The 22,095-nt window shown below is 48.1% G+C and overlaps 1 protein-coding gene across 3 annotated transcripts in view; it reads left to right on the top strand.

The window, feature by feature from the left end:
* CACNA1D (calcium voltage-gated channel subunit alpha1 D) overlaps nucleotides 1–22,095 on the top strand; it is a 311,617-nt gene that overhangs the window by 226,896 nt on the left and 62,626 nt on the right. For all 3 annotated transcript variants that reach the window (XM_077749464.1, XM_077749470.1, XM_077749467.1), the window contains 12 exons: nucleotides 131–338; nucleotides 3,473–3,593; nucleotides 6,841–6,955; nucleotides 7,337–7,406; nucleotides 8,201–8,267; nucleotides 9,028–9,175; nucleotides 11,770–11,899; nucleotides 15,380–15,439; nucleotides 18,686–18,792; nucleotides 20,458–20,545; nucleotides 21,529–21,636; nucleotides 21,719–21,771. In XM_077749464.1, coding sequence (XP_077605590.1) covers nucleotides 131–338; nucleotides 3,473–3,593; nucleotides 6,841–6,955; nucleotides 7,337–7,406; nucleotides 8,201–8,267; nucleotides 9,028–9,175; nucleotides 11,770–11,899; nucleotides 15,380–15,439; nucleotides 18,686–18,792; nucleotides 20,458–20,545; nucleotides 21,529–21,636; nucleotides 21,719–21,771 — 1,275 coding nt within the window. The remainder of the gene's footprint in view (nucleotides 1–130; nucleotides 339–3,472; nucleotides 3,594–6,840; nucleotides 6,956–7,336; nucleotides 7,407–8,200; nucleotides 8,268–9,027; nucleotides 9,176–11,769; nucleotides 11,900–15,379; nucleotides 15,440–18,685; nucleotides 18,793–20,457; nucleotides 20,546–21,528; nucleotides 21,637–21,718; nucleotides 21,772–22,095) is intronic.

Here is a 22,095-nt window from a genome sequence, read left to right as displayed (position 1 = left end):
TTTTTGGCCGGGGGTGGGGGGTGTGGGGGTGGAGGGTGGAGGGGCGGTGTCATTCAGCCACATCCTGGTCCGATGATGTTTGTGGTGTCCCGCGGGCATTCTGGGCTCACACCCCCATTTTGACTTCCAGGCACTGGACTTCCCTGAGCAACTTAGTGGCCTCCTTGTTAAACTCCATGAAGTCCATCGCTTCGCTGTTGCTCCTGCTTTTTCTCTTCATCATCATCTTTTCTTTGCTTGGGATGCAGCTGTTTGGTGGCAAGTTTAATTTTGACGAAACGCAGACCAAGCGGAGCACCTTCGACAATTTCCCTCAAGCCCTTCTGACGGTATTCCAGGTGAGCCCTTGCAGGGGGCCCGCGTGAGACGCCGCCTTGTCAGTCCACAGCTCGAGAAGACAGAGTGATTCTGCTGTGGTTAGTGACCTCTGCCCCAGTCATGCTCTGACAGACCTGGCACCGTGGGAGCCATTGGTTTCGTACCCAACTCGGGCTGTCTGTGTGCTGTGACTCAGTGCCTGTGTGAGACCCCTGGATGTGGTACAGAATGACACACCAAAAACTTCTGTTCGATTTTGTGAGGTTTTCTGTGAGATAGGCCCTAAAATCCTCTTCCTGTTCTGCGCTCACTTTTGATGGCTGACCAGCTTTGTGATTCTGGCTCTAACGGATTTGTGTAGAGAGGTGAATTCTAAAGCCCTAATGCTCCAGTGTGTAGTCAGAGGAATTGGGGTGATAAAAGGGTTGTGACAGCTTTCTGCCCCTTTGTTCTCCCTCCTGTGATGTAATGAGGACATGTGGGCTCTGAGCACGTCTGCACTGCGGGTCCTGTGCAGGCATCGCAGCTGAGAAGGGGGGAACAGCGTCAGAGGTAAGCAGGTGGCTAGGCAGTCAAAGCAGCAGTCTCCACACCCACCTGGCTTGCAGCTGGGGTGTTATAACCACCCCCCACTTCATATGCTATGAGCTGAAGCCCTTCCTCAAACAATGAGTGGCAGATACAAGCTTCCCTTGTAGCTTTTCCCACCGATGCCAGTGAGCTCCAGCTTCAGAGCCCATCTGGTGAGGAAGGAAGGCATGGTGGGAGGGGCCTAGACATTGAGGGCCCTGCTGGCTCTTTCAGTGCACAGCTCTGTGACCGTGGGAAGTCACTCCACTTTCTGAAAACAAAACAAAACAAAACAAAACAAAAAACCAAGAGACTAGAGGGAATGATCTGTAGGATTCATTCCCATTTGGTCATTTTGAGGTGGATGGAATATGTTGCCACTGAAGGCCATACTTTTTTGAAATATACTCTGTTTGAATTCTACTTAATTTTTAGCTACCAACTGGTTATTTTTTCCATTTTATTTCAGAGAAACCTGTATGGTGGTGGTGGGTTTTGGTAGTACCTGTGTATAGCGAAAATTCAAATGTTTACAAAAGAGTATAAAGTAACAAATAGCCTCCTTCCCACCCAGCCCACAATTTCTCCTTCTAGAGGCAACCCCCTCTGGATAGTGTCTGTGTTCTTTGAGATCTATTTGCTCGGAGATGTGAATCAATGAACCTAGCAACCAACCTACCTACCCAGGAATACAGTATGATTCAGATGGTGGCTCATGTTACATGCCATTTCCATCATCTTACCATTTAAAGTGTCCTTGAGAACCTTCCTTATTGGTCCATGAGAGTTGCTTCCTTTCCGATTCTGCATGAATCCTGTTGTCTGCACAGCCCCTAATTCATGTAACCAGTCCCTAGCTGGCGAATACATCATTGTGTCTGGCCTCTGCTCAGTGGGTGACCGCAAACTCAAACCCCGGGCACACGTGTGAGCCTACATGTGTAGGATATATTTCACAGAAATGGAATTGCTGGTTTGAAGGGTGTGGGTACATTTTCAACTCTGATATTCTTGCCTAGCACATTCCTCACAGGACTGTCTGTCCGTCTCCAGGGAGGGGGACGCTCCTCACGGGACTGTCTGTCCATCTCCAGGGAGGGGGATGCTCCTCACGGGACTGTCTGTCCATCTCCAGGGACGGGGACGCTCTTCACGGGACTGTCTGTCCATCTCCAGGGAGGGGGACGCTCCTCACGGGACTGTCCATCTCCAGGAACGGGGACGCTCTTCACGGGACTGTCTGTCCATCTCCAGGGAGGGCTCCTCATGGGACTGTTAGTCTGTCCTCCAGGGAGGGGGATGCTCCTCACGGGACCGTCGGTCTGTCCTCCAGGGATAGGGCATGGAGACTGACTGACTTTTTTACTACTTTTTTCACTACTTTTTTTAGCAGGTGGGTGTTCAGACTTTTTGATGGTTGTCTGACAGATGAAAATAGTGTCTTTCTACTTCTCTTATCAGGAGGGAAACTGAATGTCTTTCATGTGACGAAAAGGCATTGATAGTTCCTTTTCTGGGAATTGCGTTTTCTTTTGAAATCATTTGCCCATGTTTCTGTTGGGTTGTGAGCCATGACAGTTCCACTTTTCAAAGTATCTGGTGCAGATAGATGATACAAGAGCATATGCACTCCCTCTTTCTTTCTCTCTCTCTCTCAAAGATAATATGCTTTTATTAATTTTTGTAAGTTTTATTTATTTTTGAAAGAGAGAGAGACAGAGTGTGAGCAGGGGAGGGTTAGAGAGAGAGGAAGACACAGAATCCAAAACAGGCTCCAGGCTCTGAGCTGTCAGCACAGAGCCTGACGCAGGGCTTGAACTTACAAGCTGTGAGATCATGACCTCAGTCAAAGTTAGACCCTTAGTGACTGAGCCACCCAGGAGCTCCTGGAAGATAGTATGTTTTTAAAATGCTATTTAGGTTCATCCAATTCTACCTCACAATAGATTGAGTTATCAAATATCATCAGTAGGGAAGATTAAATTAGAAATTTCTGGTAGTTCTTAGTATCTACTCATGAGGTAGCTTGTAAATTTACAGAGATATTTTCAGTTCCCTGCGTCTACAAGTTCAGTAGGTTAACTGGGGAATAGTAGGCAGCCGTTAAAAGGACTGAAGGGCATTGACCGACCCAGAGGGTCTCCATAGTATATTGCTGAGTGGGAAAAAAAAGAAAGCAAATGCAGAAAATTCATATAGCATGACACTCTTTATGTTTAATAAATTTGAGAAGACACCAACTATCTCTTTTCTCTGGACATGTATCTATATGTTTACATGCACAAAGTTTCTAGAGAGAGACCATGTTTTTGGGTGCTGGGGGCAAAACTAGGGTGTCACCAGAAACTACATAAGTCTTACGTGTGGCATTACTTTACTTCCATGTGAAGACTTAACTCATGCGTTTGTGTAATTGGAAACAATGTTTTCACAACTCTATGGGATAACCAGTGGCTTTGTTGAGCACAAACCGGACAGTAAAAGGCAGCTGGAACCAGATTCAGGCAGCCCCCAGCGAGCTATGGCAGACCATCGGGAGCTGTGGTCCAGCGAATGCAGGCTGACCACAGTTTTGGCCTCTTAGATTCTGACAGGTGAAGACTGGAACGCTGTGATGTATGATGGCATCATGGCCTATGGCGGCCCGTCGTCCTCGGGAATGATCGTCTGCATCTACTTCATCATCCTCTTCATTTGTGGTAACTGTATCCTTCAAGCCGAGCAAGGCTTTGTCGTTGTCATCTCCTTTTGTGTCTCCCTGTCTGAGTTTCCTTGAGGTGGTCGTGGTGGCGGGTGGTGGCAGCTCTTGGGCCGGGGAGATGTATGCCCTTACCTTGCTACCTTAACACCTGCTCCCCTTCACTGTTGCTGGAACAGCGTAGTGGGGTCAGAGTTCCAGCAAGGCTTTGAGGAATGAGCAGGCTGGGGAAGGGAGCATGGGACAGTGTGTGGCCTGTACCGGTTGTCACCCAGTTTGGTGCAGCTCCTGCACAGGTTCCAAGGGAAGGCTCAGGGCAGAGCCGGTTGTCCCCTGCGCCATCAAACCTGGGAAGTTAGGGGTAAATCTGTGTCTCTTAAGACCCTTCCTAACCAGTGGGGACCCATCAGCAGTGGCTTGACCTAAGCTCCCCGGACTGATCTGGCTTTGCTGATCTGTACCTCTCTGGGGATCAGGTGTCCATTGGCCAGTGGCTGTATTAGGCCGAGAGCTCTTTTCTGACTCCTTTTATTCCTTTTCCCTGCCAAGCGGCACTCTCTAATTCTAGACTTCTGAAGGTTTAGATCTCTCTTTCCCTTGATCAGACCCTTTAGGACCCTGAAACTTTTGGCTGTGTCTTCTTTCTCTCTCTGACCTCCCTGACTGGCACAAGCCCTGGTGTATGGAGTCCTCAATAAGGGCTTGGTGGAAGAGCGGCTGTAATGTGAATACCACCTCTTGGTCTTCACCTTTCTATTTTAAAGAATCCTAACTAGATTCTTCTCCTGAGAAGTCCCAGATTCCTTCAGCTGTTTTCCCCCTAATCTTCACTGGTTCATTAGTGAGTTTTCTTCGGTGCAGTAACCCTGTGCAAACTTCTAAGGACAATACTTTGTGCTTCAAGTTATTCTATGGAAATCCCCATGTCAGTACATAGAAGCCCATTGAGTCCCTCGGGCAGCTAGAACACCCCTCCTACCCAGAGGTGAGCTCTCCTGCCAGATGTTATCCTCATAGTTCCTGCTGCACGGGGCACCATCATCTACTGGATTTGGGGTGAGGGCTTCCCCATCCCCCCAGCTCAACAATAAACTTCTTTTTTAAAAAACATTTATTTATTTTGAGAGAGAGAATGAGAGCACAAGTGAAGGACGGGGCAGAGAGAGAGGGAGGGAGAATCCCAAGCTGATAGCGCAGAGCCTGATGTGGGGCTCAATCTCACAATCTGAACTGTGAGATCAAGACCTGAGCCAGAGTCAAGAGTTGGACACTTAACCGACTGAGCCACTCAGGTGCCCCCAGCAATAAACTTCTTGCTTCAGGCATCTTGTCTTCTTTGTATTCACATCTCTCGTGGTTTATAGTGGAGGGTCTTGCACATAGTCAGCTTGTTTAATGCTTGTTAAATGAATCAATGTTTTCTTATTGTGCTTTCCTTGCAGTGAACTATCTGGGCCAGAGCAATATACCAGCTTTGGGTCTGCAGAGAAGTATTCCCTGGCCACACTCATTCTGGTTACATGGCTGTGTTTTCTTTGTAATATGTATATCATTGTCTGAAATGCTTAAGTATGTTCTGTCTCCCCCAACTAGAATAGATGCTACGTGGGAGTAGGGACTCCAGTCTGTCATGCCCCCAGCATCTAGCATAGTCGTCACTGTGACAGAGGTGCTTGGTGGATCTTTCTGAATGAATTCCAGAGCACACCACACTGTTCAGGAGGGTCTGGGCAATGCTTCTAAATGCAGATGATGGGTGTGAGCTCTTGGAAACTGTCTATTCCAAACTCGTAAAAATTTTCCTGTAGTTTATTACTTCAGAACACTTTCCGCTACCCAAAGGATTTTGGTGTCATCGAAAGCTTTACAACAATGTAAAGATACATGATTTCTTCAGTGAGAGCATTGGTAGGAATCCTCAGGACAGTTAGCCCTGCACTAATCCCTGCCTGAGCCACAGTTGCCCCTCAGCTGTCAGAGGAGGGCTTGTGTTGCCAAGCCATCACCCAGCCCAGGACAGATTGCTTCCCCGGGCTCATTACGTTCTGCTTAAAAAATAGTCTAGCATATCAAACGTGTTTTTAAAAGTTTTCGTATATTTCATTCATGTATCTATCCTCTTTAAAGACTTGGATAGATTAGTGCAGTGTGATATCCTAGGCAGGCATCTCCTCGTCAGTCCCTTGCTAGGTTGCGTTTGTGTTACCCACCTGAGACTGCAGATTGCACAGGCCCTGTGGGACATGGGTGCCCTTCACCTGTCCCTGGGTTTCTGGACTCCCACGGCCTTCCACCCAGATGGCCAGGCCTCAGCCAGGGAGAAGCATTGTCAGAGAAGGAGCCCTCTTGACTTACTCCCTCTGATCCCTGTGCTTCTCAAAAAATGTATTTAACTGCTAGTGAATAAGAAATAGGCATCTTCTAGGAGATTCAGGGAACTTGTTCAGAATTTTTTTCTTCTGTCATCCAAGGAAACCACACATACAACATTAGAGTAAGAGCCAAAAACCTGATAATATGCTCATTCACTTCACTTCACATTTTAGTATTTGAAAAAACACAATTCACCCACAGTAGTCAAAGATACAGTGACAGGAGGACCGTTCAAAAGAATTGCCGGGCACCATCTGGCAGTACACGGTGTTTGTGTCATGGATGCATGAACGAGGTATCTGCAGACTCCAAAGATCATTTCAGATGAGAAAGACTCAGGACTGTGTTGTGCAATCATCATCTTGTGGGATCATCATTTGATTCCCATGTAGCCTTTAGAAGGGGCTATTTTGGAAAGTGCATCCTGGACATATGTTAAGGGTGTGTGTGTGTTTTAAAAGAAACAAAACAGTATGCATAAAGTGAAATGCAAAATGCATACAAATACCATGTTTATGTTATGGAATGTTTTAGGCAGCGTGTATTATAGCTACAGACACCTGGTGTGCAGAGACACACGTATGTGCCAATGTGCATCGATGCACACAGATGAAAGGAAATGTCAAAGTTCGTAGGTTTTCATGGGGTTTAGTGAACCTTAATTTTGCTTCTTTCCAGACTGTCTTCTACAGTTTTCTAGGGGTTTTTGTTTTTGTTTTTCAAACAGGGTTCTGGTCCTCTGGTCTTATCAAGTAAATACAGCAACTAGGGGAGAGTCACCTGTTAGCCTCCCAGAACACAAAGGGGTGTGATGTTGCCATTATTGATGACACATAGCTGTCTTTAGAAATTGCGTTGTTCCCTTAAAATGTTCAAACTAGATATCCTACTGAATGTCTTCTTGGCCATTGCTGTAGACAATCTGGCTGATGCTGAAAGTTTGAATACTGCCCAGAAAGAGGAAGCTGAAGAGAAGGAAAGGAAAAAGATTGCCAGGTAACTCCACTTTCACCCAAGAATAGAACCTTGGGCAGAACCCAGGCCCTCAGCTCTCATTTCCTCAGAGCCAAGAGTAGGAGTCACACGTCCCCCTGCGTAAAGAATCTCTGTGGTTAATTTTGGCGGCATAAAATAAATGATGCGTTTGATGCTGATGAGCTCTAGGATGAGAATTTTAATAAGGTGATCCATGTAATGAACCCAGTGCAGTGAGGTGAACGGGGAGCTCTGAGGATGGGTTGTGCTATGGTCTTGCTATTAGGGTTGTTTCCAATTAAACTCCATCCTTCATCAGGCCGCTGTTGATTCAAAATCTGGATCAGTATTTTTATACATAGCACTATGGTTACTTGGTTTCTCATGTTTTCTTCTGTGTAGAAAAGAGAGCCTGGAGAATAAAAAGAACAATAAACCAGAGGTCAACCAGATAGCCAACAGTGACAATAAGGTATATGTCCTAAAACAGTTCTCCCCTTTTCATTTCACTGTGAGTCTGTTGATATCATCATAAATGTGCCATTTACACTGGGAAGGTGTCATCCATGATATTTTGGTGTGAAAGTGTGACACACATCATAGAGGCTGGCCTCCCAGTGGGGTTCTCAGTGAATTTAGACAGCTGGCTGGTTATTAATCAGTATTTCACCAAATGACTGGTGTGGTAAGTATTTGACTGGTGGGACTACTTATTTTTTCTTTACTGGAATTGTGTCATCAGACCTGACCTGTTAGTATCTTCTGGGTGGAGATTACAATCAAGGATTGTTAACAGACATCTGGCTCCAGAAGGATTTTTCAGTCCTTTGTTTGTTCCTTGAGTCAGTAAATACTTACTGAGTGGTTAATGTGTGGCAGATACCGGAGGTCAGCTGTGAACAAGACCAGTGAGGTCCCCCCGTGCACGGACCTCACATTCCGGCAGGGAGACAGGTATCTGCCTTGCAGTGACCATTCAGTATGGGCCGGTGTTGAGTGGGGAGGTGTGTGGATGGTGTTGTTGGCTAACCATGGCCAGGTAGAGGTTATACCCGTTTTCTCTCCATTTGCCTTCAAGGCTGTGTCTTAAGCAGAATTACCAATGGGGACACTTGTCCCTATGCACGCATGCATTTCCGTGCAGTGTGCACTTTGGAGAGAGTTTCTCTCCCTGCGTTGAATGGCAGGGTTGAGTCTGCACTTGGATCTCAGCAGTGCATTGAAGTCAGAGTCTCCCCTCCTCCCAAGACCTCTCTGTCAATCTAGGTTACAATTGATGACTATCGAGAAGAGGATGAAGACAAGGACCCCTACCCACCTTGCGATGTACCAGGTATGGGGGCAGAGGCCAGTGACAGGCTCTCAGTTCATGAGTGATACGGCTTTGCTACCACTCTGTGATCAGAGGCTCAGTCTCTGGCCGACTAGCCCAGCTGGGGAGTGTGGTGGGCGGTGGGGCTGCCGAGGCCGTGGGCCTCGTCCTTGCGGCTGTGGAGCACTTAGCCCTGCTGCTTTTCTCGGCCACCCAGGTAGCTTACATAACTCAAATTCCAGGTGGTGAAGAAAGTGTGAGTGGATCAGGGCAAGCCCCACCCCTGCTGGGAAATCTCTCTAGGAGGCAACCAGCCATTACTGCTGTTATTACTGCTCACTTGACCCTTTCATAACTGCTGGTGTCTTACCTTTATTGGCTGATGTAGCAGGGACTGTGAGGGAGGGGTGCCGGGGAGTGGGGGACACTGATGGTGTGTGGCTTGAGGCCCCACACACAGGTTTTCAGGCAGAAGGTGAGCAAGGCTGCTGGGAAACAGTGGGTGCTGGGAATACTGCACTGATGCTTTTCATCTGTGCTCAGACTTGGAGCTGCTGGGCACCTCCTTCCCAGAACTGCATGCACCCACAGGCAGTGATGCATGTGAGTTGGGCACACTTCTCGCCCCACCCCCCCACGCACTCAGTCCGTATTCTGAAGGGTTTTGACCAATGTAAGCCGATAGATGTGAAAGTTAACTCTTCGTTTGAAACAGAACAATAATTCAAACCCAAATGCAACCGTTATTTCATGCCTACAAAAAAAAGTGTCTCATTTAAAGTAGGGGAAGAGGAAGAGGAGGAGGAGGAGGATGAACCTGAGGTTCCAGCTGGCCCCCGTCCTCGTAGAATCTCGGAGTTGAACATGAAGGAGAAAATCACCCCCATCCCTGAAGGGAGCGCATTCTTCATTCTGAGCAAGACCAACCCGTAAATACCCACTTTCTGATTTCATTGTTGCCGTGTCTCACCTGTCCCCTTACAGATTGCTTGAGGGGGCCTGGAGGTGGGGAGAAGGAAGGTGGGTCACAGCCGCCTTCTGTGCCTATGCCTCCGAGCCCCTGAGTCCTCTCCGACGCCTCTCTGGCTCCAGCTTGCCTTTGCCTTCTGTCCATCTCTCCCTGGCCATCCCGTTCCTAGTTGAAGGCGCTATTATAGGAGTGTGGCCAGGTCCTGGGAGCAGCGCCATTCCAGATTGCCCTCCCCTTAGTCTCTGTGTATTAGAGCCCACACCTCAGGTGTCTACGCATTGTCACCTGTGAGGTGTTTTCCATCCAGAGGACCTTTTCTTCATGAGTGGGTCTTCTGTTAAGATGCTTTGGGGATGAGAATTTTGCGACCAAGTTCTCCACAGCGTCTTCATCCTGAGACCCAGCTGAGTTGGTCAGTTTTCCCTATTGAGTTTTATGGCAACAAAGTGATATTGCTCGATGATGTTTTATAGGTGATAGCTATTAAGCTGTATGCTATCCTGCTTAAAATAGAACTTCTTGTGTTAAAATGATAAGGTGCTCACCAGGAGCACGGCACTGCAAGTGCAGTAAGAAGACGATGTTTATTCACTAGCCAGTTTCTCGGTTTTCAATCATCTGAGATAGATGGCATCCCTGTGGGGAATGAATGGCTCCTGGAAGCATTTCTAGACTCGCAGAGGCAGTCCTTGGCTGTTAGAGAAGAACCCTATGGAATTCACAGTCCCCAGGGGGACACAGATGGGAAGCGAGGCTGTCGTCCTTAGTGACTTGAGGATTTGATGGTAGTTTTTACAGCTCATCACTGTAGAGAATTTGGGTGTCTCTTTTTTAAAAAAGGTACTCAACTGATGTTACTGATGCCTACAGCTCACTGGGTCTACATATATTGAAGGAATGGCTTGATTTCCCTCCCCAGAGCTGTGAACACTCCTGCCCTCCCTGCCTTGGAAGGTTCTCCCCAGACTCACCTGCTAACAGCTTGCAAGCCCTCCAAGGGCACATCCCAGCATGAAGCAGCCCTACAAGGGAGGATTTGAAGAAAGGGGTCAGTTTCTCATAAAGTTGACTCCCGTTTTGAAAGTGAAAAAGGATGGAGCACCTGGGTGGCTCAGTCAGTTAAGCACCTGACTTCAGGTCATGATGTCACAGCTCATGAGTTCAGGCCTCGCGTCAGGCTCTGTGCTGACAGTTCAGAGCCTGGGGCCTGCTTCAGATTCTTATCTCTATCTTCTTTCTGCCCCTCCCCCTGCTCACGCTTTGTTTCTCTCTCAAAAATAAACATTAAAAAAATTTAAAAAGTGAAAAAGGGAAATAATTTCAAGGGAAAACATATATGCATTCTAGAGGCCAAAAATAAAATCTTTAAGTTCTAAAGTCAGATGTTGAGGTTAAAGGAAGTCTGGTGCTAACTAGCCTCTGGGACGTCACGGGTGGCAGGACGCTGAAGAGTGTCACATAGTGTGGAAGATCCCTGCACGATTCTTGCACGATGCAGCTTTCTCTTCACTTTCTTGGGAGTGCTTGGGTCAACTCCAAAGTTTTAAAACAAAAACACACTTAGGACAGAATCTCCTTGTAACAGAAGATGTTACCACCCCATCTACTCTTGTGGTCATTCATACAGCCAGGTGGCAGCATTAGAAAGGGGTTGCTCTCTATCTTTTAAATTTTTATGTATTTTTAAAGTTTTGTAAGTTTCCTTATTTTGAAAGAGAGAGTAGGGAGGGGCAGAGATGGAGGGGGAGAGAGAGAATTCCAAGCAGGCTCCACATGGACAGCATAGAGCCCGATGTGGGGCTCGAACTCATGACCTGAGCTGAAACCAAGATTCGGATGCTTAACCAACTGAGCCACCCAAGGGCCCCTTAATTTTTATTTTTAACTGAAGTATAGTTGACATACGATATCATATTGGTTTCAGGCAGACAACAGAGCAATCTGACCAGTCTGTGCATTATACAGTACCTACAACAAAAAGCATGGTTCCCATACAATGTTATTGTAATAGTATTGATGATATTCCCGATGCTGTACTTTTCATCCCTGTGACTCGTTTCTTTTATAACTGGAAGCCTATACCTCTGCATCCCCTTTACCCATTGCTCTCGTTCTTGTGAGCTGTGGCAGTGAGCCCTGAGCTCAGATTCCTTCCTAAGGCAGGCGAAGGCAGACGCTGGGCTTCAGGTCATAGCGGGAAAGCATTACAGTCCACCTGGATTGGAAATCCCCCTCAGTCCTTACTAGCTGCATTACCTTAAGACCTTTCACACGCTTAAGCCTCAGTTTCCCCACTTGTATCAGGACGATAATCCCCACTTTTAAGGACTTGATGAATGCTGTGTATGGAACTCTCCACAGAGCCATGGCACTGTGGGTCCTCAGGGTCTGCCTTCTGCAACTTTTGAGGGGCTGAAGGTCAGGTGGCTCTGGTTGGCCAGGTGGGGGCATGGACAGCTGTCCCTGCCTGACCTGTCCCTGCAGAGCAGCCCCAGCACGCAGGAGGCACTGGCCCTGCCCAGGGCTGTGTCCATGCAGTGGTTTCCCCCACAGGATCCGCGTGGGCTGCCACAAGCTCATCAACCACCACATCTTCACCAACCTCATCCTTGTCTTCATCATGCTGAGTAGCGCCGCCCTTGCTGCCGAGGACCCCATCCGCAGCCACTCCTTCCGGAACACTGTAAGCCACCGAGCAGGGCCAGGCGGGCGGGCCTCCCTCTGGGATCAGCACCGGTCTTTCAGGCAGGGACTGTCACGCAGACAGGGCTAAAGGTTAGAGGAGGCCTCCTGTTCCCCCAGAGGTGTTGCAGGTTCGCGAGTGCCAGAGGGGTTTCGTCTCATCAGGACAGGACTTTTTTGAATCCTGTCTTCTAAACTTCATCTTAAATACTCTGCAGTAACTTAAAGTGTGTTCAGGAGCCCTGCTTCTCCTATTCGTTCTTCACTGCATTTAATCCCTCTTTTCCCCCTCCCTGGTCAAATTTATATCCACACTTGGTTTGAGATTTCTGCCCAGTTGGAAGCATCCAGCAGGAGAGAAAAATAAAAATGGAGCCGGGTATGTCCATGCTCCCAGAACTCTTACTTCAGGCTTGCAGGAAGGTGTAGAGCCGGCCTGGGCTCAATCATGAAGCTACTTGGTTTCGTGACTCGGCGGAGGGGGTGGGGTGGGGTGGAGGGAACACAAGCGAGAGAGGCGATGGTGCTGGGGGCCAAGTGGTTCGGTGGACAGGAAGAATTGTGTCTTGATAGGACAGGAGGTGGTTTTACAAAGAAAACAAGTCGACAGCTGAGTTGTCTGTTATCAGTCAGTTCCATGCTTTAGGGAGAGCACGTCTGTGCTGCACAGACATCGGCACCTCGGGTGGTTCTTGCCCAGGCGGGTCCCTCTTAGCAGGTCAGCTCGGTCAGCACCGAGAACAAAGCCAAGATGACAGCTTCACAAGACCGGCAGTCTGTTGTCGGCTCTGGGCTGGAGACCGTGGTGCTGTCTCAGGTGATTGTCAAGAAACCCAGGGGAGGGAGGCTGACGAGTGTGTGAGGCCATTTGGTATCGCTGCCTCGCGTGGTTCGTGCCTCTCTGTGTCCATCAGATTTTTAGATATGTGAGTGTTAAGGCAAATGACTAGCACTCCAGGATTTGGGTTGTGACAGTCAAGCCTTGTGCTGTATCTTTTTATTTCCAGTACTGTTGGTTTGAAGCCTGGTGTACTGAATGTATCAGGCTGATAAAACACGGGCACTCTGATATGCAGATTTTAAAAAGACTTCCCTCCCAACGCACATGTCGGTGTTGATGTAAAGATGAAAGCTGTGCGTCCGTCTTAATCTGCACTTGCAGATCAGGGCTCTTGTTCAAGATTCTGACACTGTATCTAAAAGTTCAAATGGAGCAAAGACCTCGGTGTCCTTGGGCCTCATCATAGAAATGAGGCACAGTGCGTAGAAGCTGTTTGGAAAAAAATACTGTTATTGACAGACCAGGTTAGGAGCTAGTCTAGAACACAGATTGACAGAGTTAATTTACATGTGGCCCCATGTTCTTGTTTTCATTGTGATTGCTTCCTTATGAGTTTGTGTCCCTGCTGCCTTTTCTAAGAATGTTACTCTTTTTAAACAGATGTACATATTTGTACATGTATTGCTTTCAAACTACAACAGTGTTTATTTTATTGCAGCAAGAACGCTTTATGTGAGATCTACTCTCTTGATAAATTAAGTGCATGAGTCGGCCTTCTTAACAGTAGGGACTATGTTGTACAGCATATCTCCGGAACTTACTCATCTTGCATGACTGAAACTCTATACCTGTTGCACATCTCCCCATATCTCCCTCCCCTAGCCCCTGACAGCCTCCATTCTGCCTTCTGTCTAAGGACTTGTCTACTTTAGATACCCCATGTAAGTGGTTCATGCAGTGGTTTTATTGTGGTTGTTATGTTAAGGTAGCTAAGTTATTAGTGGAAGAGGGGTGAATGGGGAAAGAATAACCTGAATCTAAGAGCTTTGACCTCTGGCACTGGGATGAGTTGCTGACATGTAGGCAGTGGTGTCTGTCGTGGCTGCATGGGTGCTTTCGACATGAAGAGTCCTGCTCTGACCTCACATCGGGGACAGGGTCAGGCTTGCAGTGTACTAGAAATACCTTTTGTTGCCTGGCTAGAATCACAAATACACAGCAGGTTTCCAGCAATTTTTTTAATGTTTTTATTTATTTTTGAGACAGAGAGAGACAGATCATGAGCTGGGGAAGGGCAGAGAGAGAGGGAGACACAGAATCTGAAACAGACTCCAGGCTCTGAGCTGTCAGCACAGAGCCCGATGCGGGGCTCAAACCCACAGACTGCGAGATCATGACCTGAGCTGAAGTTGGATGCTTAACCCACTCAGCCACCCAGGTGCCCCAACAGGTTTCCAGCAAAATCTATAAAGTTTCAAAACAGAAGTGGTTTGAACAATGAATGCCCTCTGGAGAACTTCCACGGAGAAGAGTTAGTTTTCACTGTAGGGGTCCTCTCCTTACTGTGACAGAGAAGTACATGGCTCCCCTGGGCTGGATCCCACACTCAAGGAACAGGGCCCCGGGGCCCACTCCTTGCCCAGCCACCCCATGACTGGCTTTGTGGCCTGAGCAGCCTGCCCCCTGATGCCTCCACAGCATCCCCGTCTGTTATGTGAAGAGAGTTGGTCTGGAGGGTCCCTCCACAGTCCCTTCAGCTCTGATCTTGGCCTTTGCAACCGGCAGTCTTGGCTGCCATCTTTGTGGCTGAGGGTTCCCTGTGCACAGCCTCCGTAGAGCGATCAGACTCTTCGTTGCTGGCCCCCCTGCCCCACCTGCCTGCTCACCCCTATGGCTCTGAGAAGCAGCAGGGACCCCGAAGGGTTCCCTGAGCAGGACTCAGTTGGAGGGTAGACAGTATATTCAAGAATACTGATAAAAGCAGCCTGGACCGATCATTCAAAGACCAGATCAGTCTGTTCCTTGAGTGGGCCCAACTAGGGAAAAAAACAAACAAACAAACAAAAACCCAGTGTTTGGAGAGAGCAGTGTTAGATGCGGAGCAGGACCATAAGTAGAACTCTTCCCTGAGGGCTTACTCAGTCCTGCACATCAGTGATGGAGGGGCACTTCCACTCTGATTTCACAGGCTGGAATCAGAGGGGGCATGTGGAAGCTTCTGGCCCTATTGGATGCCATTTGCATCTTTATTTACATTTTTCCACCAAACTGAAGCTCAGCGGGATGACACCATATTTCATTCTTCCAAGAATTCCCTTTAAAGATCTAAAATGTGTATAAGGCTCCGGTTTATCTGGTGTCACAAGTTTGTCCATGTTGTGCTCTGATGAGCAGAGGTTATTAACAAAGCACTCTAGAAATGAGCCTCTGTCCGTCCATGACATGAGACAGAGAAGAGAGTCCGCATGAGTGGTGAAAGGAGGTAAGTGTCCCCAGATGCTCTTTCTTGGTCACGAAGAGGAGCTGTCACTGGGCCAGATGGAGCATTTGTGAGCATTTCTGCACCTGCCTTTGGAGCGGTGGGCTTATCTTGGGAGAGCGGGTATCTGACTGTGCGTGGGTGTCCCGCCCACGGGCGTGCACGCTGTTGAAGTCTGTCTGGATGCCTTTTTCTCACTTCCAACGTGTTGTCCCTTGCAGATACTGGGTTACTTTGACTATGCATTCACAGCCATCTTTACAGTTGAAATCCTGTTAAAGGTAATGGCTTTTTCATTGATCCTCACATACTCTAAAGCAGCGGTAGCAATAATAGTTGCAATTTTTTGTTTACTTTCCAGATGCTAGGTTACGCAGATTATGTCTTCACTGGTACTTTTGCATTTGAGATCGTTTTGAAGGTAACAGGTCCCATAGCAGTGTGTCGAAGGGGCCTGCTCCTGTGTGACACACGACAAAGAAGCGTGAAGTGCTTTTGACTATTTTATTTTTTGCCTTCTGTGATCAAGCTACCCTTTTTTTTTTGTAAACCGAAGGATTTTCCCCCCCTATAACTATTCAACTTGTTTTTGCTGTTTCTTTTTAACCTTTAAATGCATGTAGGACTTTGACTTAATAATAATGACTAGAAATTATTTTGCTCCTTCTAAAATATATCCTCTGAAATGTGTCATCTGATAACAGATACATCACTACGTGTGAACCTTCTTCCACCTTTCCTGACCTCAGAGTCAGAGGAAAAGCATTTAGCCTATGAAAGGAATGTGTCTTCTTTCGTTTCTTTGATGGAATGGTTTTCAGTGGCCTAAAATAGTAACACACTATTTTCTTGCAATGGGATTTGCAAGATAACCTATTTGTGTTAAGATATTTTATATCTGTTTTAATGGATGGGCTTACATTTACACAGACGAAAAGAGCACCCTTTGGACAGGGTGCCCGAAATGTACTGCCCATGCATGAGCTCACAGTTGGCATTGCTGCATGTGGTTTGTGTACTGATTGTGGAGGCCTCCCAGCGCAAGCCCATTCCCCATGTGTTCAGAGGCCTGGAGACCCAAAGCGGAGAGCCAGGGACACCCCTGACGTGCTCAGGGGCATGGGTCAGTGCAGGACCGGGACAGGGTGGCCCATGACAGTCGTCAGAGCCGTTGTGTCCTAGTGGGGAGACAAGCTGGGAAATATTCACCACAATTTCCTTCAAGCCAATTTTGGGTTTTTACACGTGCATCTCAGGAAAAAGAAACGTATGTTACGTTAGACTACTGTGGAATGTGGGCTCTTTACAAAACCTTTTATAAAATGAAACCTCGATGAACCCTGCCAGGGAATGGGGTACTTTGAATTACTTTCTTTTATTTTCATTTATTAAAAACATTAGCCCCAAACGAACCATCTTCTGTTTAAACCTTTGTTAAAAATATCTAAAAATTCACATTCACTCTTCTGCCCTTAAGCTAGTAGACGTGGCTGACAGTTCTCTCCTAAGTGAGCGCAGGGGTTAGCTGAACCTAACAGGGCCTCTGTCATAAGGAGCACAGACACGATGCACGGGGGTCAGGGTCAAGCATACTCACCCTGCCTCTACTTCATTCTACGCTCTCTTTTTTTCCTTGTAATTTACCTTCTCTTCAAACTGAATGGCGAACATGTTCCACTTAGTCTGTTAGTTCATCGAGGTTTTATTTTAAGTTATTAAATGAATATAGTATTCTTGGGCTTTGAGGCCATGAGATACAGGGTTATTTAAAAGAAATAAAAAAACAATTGTTACTTTTAAATTTCTGTATATTTGCCTCCATGACTTAAATCTTCTGAGTTTTCTTCATTTAAAACCTGTGTGAGAGGGTGGGAAATAAGTTTTTTTTTTTTAATGTTTCATTTATTTCTAGGAGAGAGAGAGAGAGACAGCGTGAGCAGGGGAGGGTCAGAGAGAGAGGGAGTCACAGACTGAAACAGGCTCCAGGCTCTGAGCTGGCAGTCAGCACAGAGCCCGACGCGGGGCTCGAACCCACGAACCGTGAGATCATGACCTAAGCGAAAGTCGGACGCTTAACTGACTAAGCCACCCAGGCGCTCCATAAGTTTTAAAACTGGAAGGCTTCAGAAAATGGAGGCTCTCCAAGAAGCATCTAGCATCCGAAGTGGTGGTTCCTGCTGGCCGTAGGAACACAGACACCACTGTAAGGCCGTTCGGTTGAACCATAACAAACTGCAATTTGTGTAGATCAACAATGGCGGTGTGTTGGCGATTTTATATGGTTCAGTGTAACTGTTTCATGACTCAAACCCTCCTGTGCTATACTTACCTGAGCCTCCTTCACCCCCCCCTTTTTTTAATATTTATTTTTGAGAGAGAGAGACAGAGTGTGATTGGGGGAGGGGCAGAGAGAGAGAAAGAGACCCAGAATCTGAAGCAGGCTTCAGGCTCTGAGCTGTCAGCACAGAGTCTGACATGGGGCTCAAACTCAGGAACAGCGAGATAATGACATGAGCTGAAGTTGGACGCCCAACTGACTGAGCCACCCAGGTGCCGCCCCTCCCCGCCCCCACCTTTTTTTAATGCACAGTGAACTCTATGTACTTTGCTGTTTTTACTCTGGGAACGTCCTCACTAAAGTCCTTGGTGCATCGCCAGTAGACACCTCTCTGGGGCACTTGTGGTATGTGCTCTGGGTGCACATGACTTTGAGTGCAGAGCAAGGTGACTGCCCTGAGGAGAGGCCTATGACAGCTTCCTGGCCATACCTTGCATGTGCTGGAGTCACTGGGCTTAGAAGCACCTTTTTTTGTTTTAAACATTTATTTTTGAAAGACAAAGACAGAGTGAGTGGGTAAGGGGAAGAGAGAGAAGGGGACACAGAATCCGAACTAGGCTCTAGGCTTCGAGCTCTTAGCACAGAGCCCGACGTGGGGCTCATACTCATATACCATGAGATCATGACCTGAGCTGAAGTCAAACTTAACCTACTGAGCCACCCAGGTGCCCTGGAAGCGCCATTTAAACTGGATGTATTGCTGAGGACCATTAGTAGCAGGCAGGGATCTAAAAAATGCAAGTCTCTCTGAATAGAGCCCGTGAGCCCTGGGCTCCAGCGCTTTTGCTGGCCACACTGGGAAGGCACACTTGGGTGACGTAGGCTCTCCTGGGGCCTCAGGGGCAAGAGCCATGAGTCCTGACGAGCAGGGCCTATCCTTCCTGGGATAGGAAGTTTGGATCTGCCCATGCTGGATTCTTACTCAGTTTAGCATTGCTGATACGAAGTCTAGACTGGTCTCCTCTGAAATGTATTTGACATCAGCTGCCCCTTTTTCATTATTGAACCAATATTTGGTTGCTTCATCCTGTTGGTTTATATATATCTGGCTTCCTAATGCATGCTTGTTAATAAAGTTGTACTTTCCTTGAGGTTTTGTAAAGAGCCCAGGTTTCTTTTCTTCTGGAGAGAGAGAGAGAGAAAAAAAAAAAAGAACATCACAGTAAATCACTCATGATTCTGTTTATAGATGGCGACCTTTGGAGCTTTCCTCCACAAAGGGGCTTTCTGCAGGAACTACTTCAATCTGCTGGATATGCTGGTCGTCGGGGTATCCCTGGTGTCATTTGGGATCCAGTAAGTGTTTGGGGATGGACGCGGGTGTGTGAGCACAAGATTCTGGGGCAGGACCGTTTCTGTGAGGGGTTTTAACATAACTCATAAAGGCTAGGCATCACTGTAACAATTACATTTAGTTACCCTAGAAAGCTTGATTTGCGTGCAGGCCAGAGAGCGTTGGGACTCTTCATGTTTCTCGTGTTTTTCCTTCTCTCCATGGCCCCTGCCAGGCTGAGCATATTACTCTCTGTGATGTTTGCTTTCAACAGAGAAGTCTTGACTGGGAGAGAGGGGAGCCTGCTTCTAGTCAGGCTTCCTCCAGGGTGTCAGGGCCTTACTTGTCTCACAGGACCGCAGTTCTCCTACAGGAGGGGCCTCTGGGGGCCCTTGCAGATTGGATATTGAAGGCTTCTTCCCTTGATCTCCAGGATATAGCAGCTGCCATGACCCCTTTCTTTTGGCTTCTACAAGTTTCAGCTAGGAGGGGGCCAGGGCTGCAAGGCAGGGCCCCGGGCCTTTCCCCGGCCTTTGCAGGTGTCTGGTGGGGACTCGCCCCAGCTGCAGACCGCCTGCCTGCTGCACCATGGGAGTCTGTGGCAGTAGCTCCCGAGGGAGTGTCCTGGGTGCTCACTTAAAAGCGTCTGAGCTCGGGTGCTGGCCGTCAGTGCCCCGGATGAGAACACGTGCCCACCTACCGGCTCCGAGCTCAAGTTAAATGGAGAGGCTGCATCCCCCGCAGAAGACCAAGGACCCCTGCCTGAGCTGGCCCTCCCCTCCCCCCACTGCCCAGAGGGAGGGAGGCAGGAGTTGGCCAGAGAGGACGTTCTCACAGCATCTTTGCAGGCCCTACAAATTCACGGCTGTGCCTGCTCCCTGCCTCCTGAGCCCATGCTCCAGGCACCTGCAGGGCTGTGTGAGCTCCGTTCTATCTTCTGGGGCCTCCCTCGTGTGGCTCTGTAGCCCTCCCTGCTTTGTCCAGCGGACCCCGGGACTCGCCTGGCCAGCACGTCCCCAGCTCCCAGAGGTTGTGCGCTGCCGGCGGTCCTGCTACCCCTCCGCTGTGAGGCCCCACCACGCGGGTGGTGATGGCGTCTCTCCCGCAAACTCCGCAGAGGCCGGGAAAGCCCCACACAGGGCACCAGGGCACTCTCTGCCTCCCAGAGCAAACCCAACCAAACCCAGCCACACCCCGAAAGCCAAGGACTACCTAGCGCTTACACTGAGTGAAAAGGACAAAGCAAATTCCTAAATTGTGCCTCTGCTGCCTCGGCCATGCGTCCCAGTCGGGGCCTCTGTGAGTGCCTATGGGCCTGGCCAGGAGGGGCTGTGTGGTGTGGACTAGACGGGGAAAGACCCGTGTGTGTGTGTGTGTGTGTGTGTGTGTGTGTNGGGCGGGCGGGGGGGGGCTGTGTGGTGTGGACTAGACGGGGAAAGACCCGTGTGTGTGTGTGTGTGTGTGTGTGTGTGTGTGTGTGTGTGTGTGTGTGAGAGAGAGAGAGAGACAGACAGACAGACAGACAGACAGACAGACAGACAAGCAGAGACAGAGAGAGCACACTGGGGGAGAGGTGAGCTCAGCTCTACACAGGCCAAGGTCTTACAGTGAAGACCATGTGAAATAGCTCCAGAGTATTTAATCTGACTGTAATACACCTTGCCTTCCTTCTTTGCTCTTTTCCTTAGATCCAGTGCCATCTCCGTTGTGAAGATTCTGAGGGTCTTAAGGGTCCTGAGGCCACTCAGGGCGATCAACAGAGCGAAAGGACTTAAGGTTTGGATTTCCGCTCTCCGGCTCCCAGAGCTGTGCTGAAGCTTGATGGGTTTTACAGGGTTGTACATTTGGAAAGGACATTTCTTTTTCTTTTTTTTTTCTTAACATTTTATTATTACTTTTTTAATGTTTTTATTTTTGAGAGAGAGCATGCATATGCATGCATACGGGGGAGGGGCAGTGGAGCAGAGGATCTGATGCTGACCACGGATGGCCTGATGTGAGGCTTGAACTCAAGAAGGACAAGATCATGACCTGAGCTGAAATCGGTTGCTTAACCAACTGAGTTACCCAGGTGCCCCTGGATAGGACATTGCTAACCAGTGACACTACCTCTGACAAGTGCTGGAAGCATTTTACAAATTATTTTCTTTATCTTTTTAAATTTACTTTTCTTAATGTAATTACTGTTTTATTTTTAAATATTATTAATATTTTCTTGGGTTGGGGTGCCTGGCTGGCCCAATCAGAAGAGTGCACAGTGCTTGATCTCAGGGTCATGAGTTCGAGCACCATGTTGGGTGTAGACATTCCTAAAAATAAAGAAATAAACCTAAAAAATTTTTTAAAAATATGTTCTTGGCCTTATTTTGGTCTTTAAATTTATTCTCATGCAGGTTGTATAAAAGGCCAGAGGTTTTGCATTTTCCTGAGAACTTTTATCGGGGAGCAGGGGTCCCTGTGGACCTGTGTGCCCCGGAGTACTACACCTGGTAGTGTTCCTTCTGACTAAACCACTTTGGAGGTAACCAGGGAGGGGCCCGTCTACAAGGTGCTCCTCCCAGGTGGCCCCGTTGCACTGGAGGCAACTTCCCACAGATAACTCCCTGAAAACCAAGAGCAAGGGAAACGCAAAGTTGGAAAATCATATAAAAATGCACATAAAAGTAGAAAAAATCTTGGTCGGTCTTAGCTCACCCTGAGGCTGAAACGACAAAGGCAGATGATGTTTGTCCTCCTTCCCCGGGCTCCTCTCTCCCCAGCACGTGGTCCAGTGTGTCTTCGTGGCCATCCGGACCATTGGCAACATCATGATCGTCACCACCCTTCTCCAGTTCATGTTTGCCTGCATCGGGGTCCAGTTGTTCAAGGTACGGGAATGTGCCTTCTGGCACGCAGCCCTGCTAATCACTTTTTGGGGAGCCTGGATTTGACTGCCTCTTTTGTACGTAGGGAAAGTTCTATCGCTGCACGGACGAGGCCAAAAGTAACCCTGAAGAGTGCAGGTGAGTGTCCCGAATGCGAGAGTGGGGAATGAGGAAGTGCAAATAAAACACTTTGAGGATCTGCTTGTGCTCACTTTTCAAAAGTTTTCATCATGGATTGCGAGAAGCTTGGATGCTCAGCTCATGGCTGGAGAGAGGATGGGTGGGTGGGTGGTGGTGGTGGTGGTTTTGAGGTGACATTCACATATCATAAAAACAATCATTTTAAACTGTGCAATTCAGTGACATTTAGTACAGTCACATTGTGGGACAAGCATGGCCTCGGTCGAGTTCCAAACCCTCATCACCCCCAAAAGAATGGATAGAATGGCTTTTAATGTTTGG

Source organism: Crocuta crocuta, unplaced genomic scaffold, assembly GCF_008692635.1.
Source record: "Crocuta crocuta isolate KB4526 unplaced genomic scaffold, BGI_CrCroc_1.0 scaffold463, whole genome shotgun sequence".
Taxonomy (NCBI): Eukaryota; Metazoa; Chordata; class Mammalia; order Carnivora; family Hyaenidae; genus Crocuta; species Crocuta crocuta.
The sequence above is the reverse complement of the archived record's forward strand: the minus strand, read 5'-3'. Positions and strand labels throughout refer to the sequence as shown.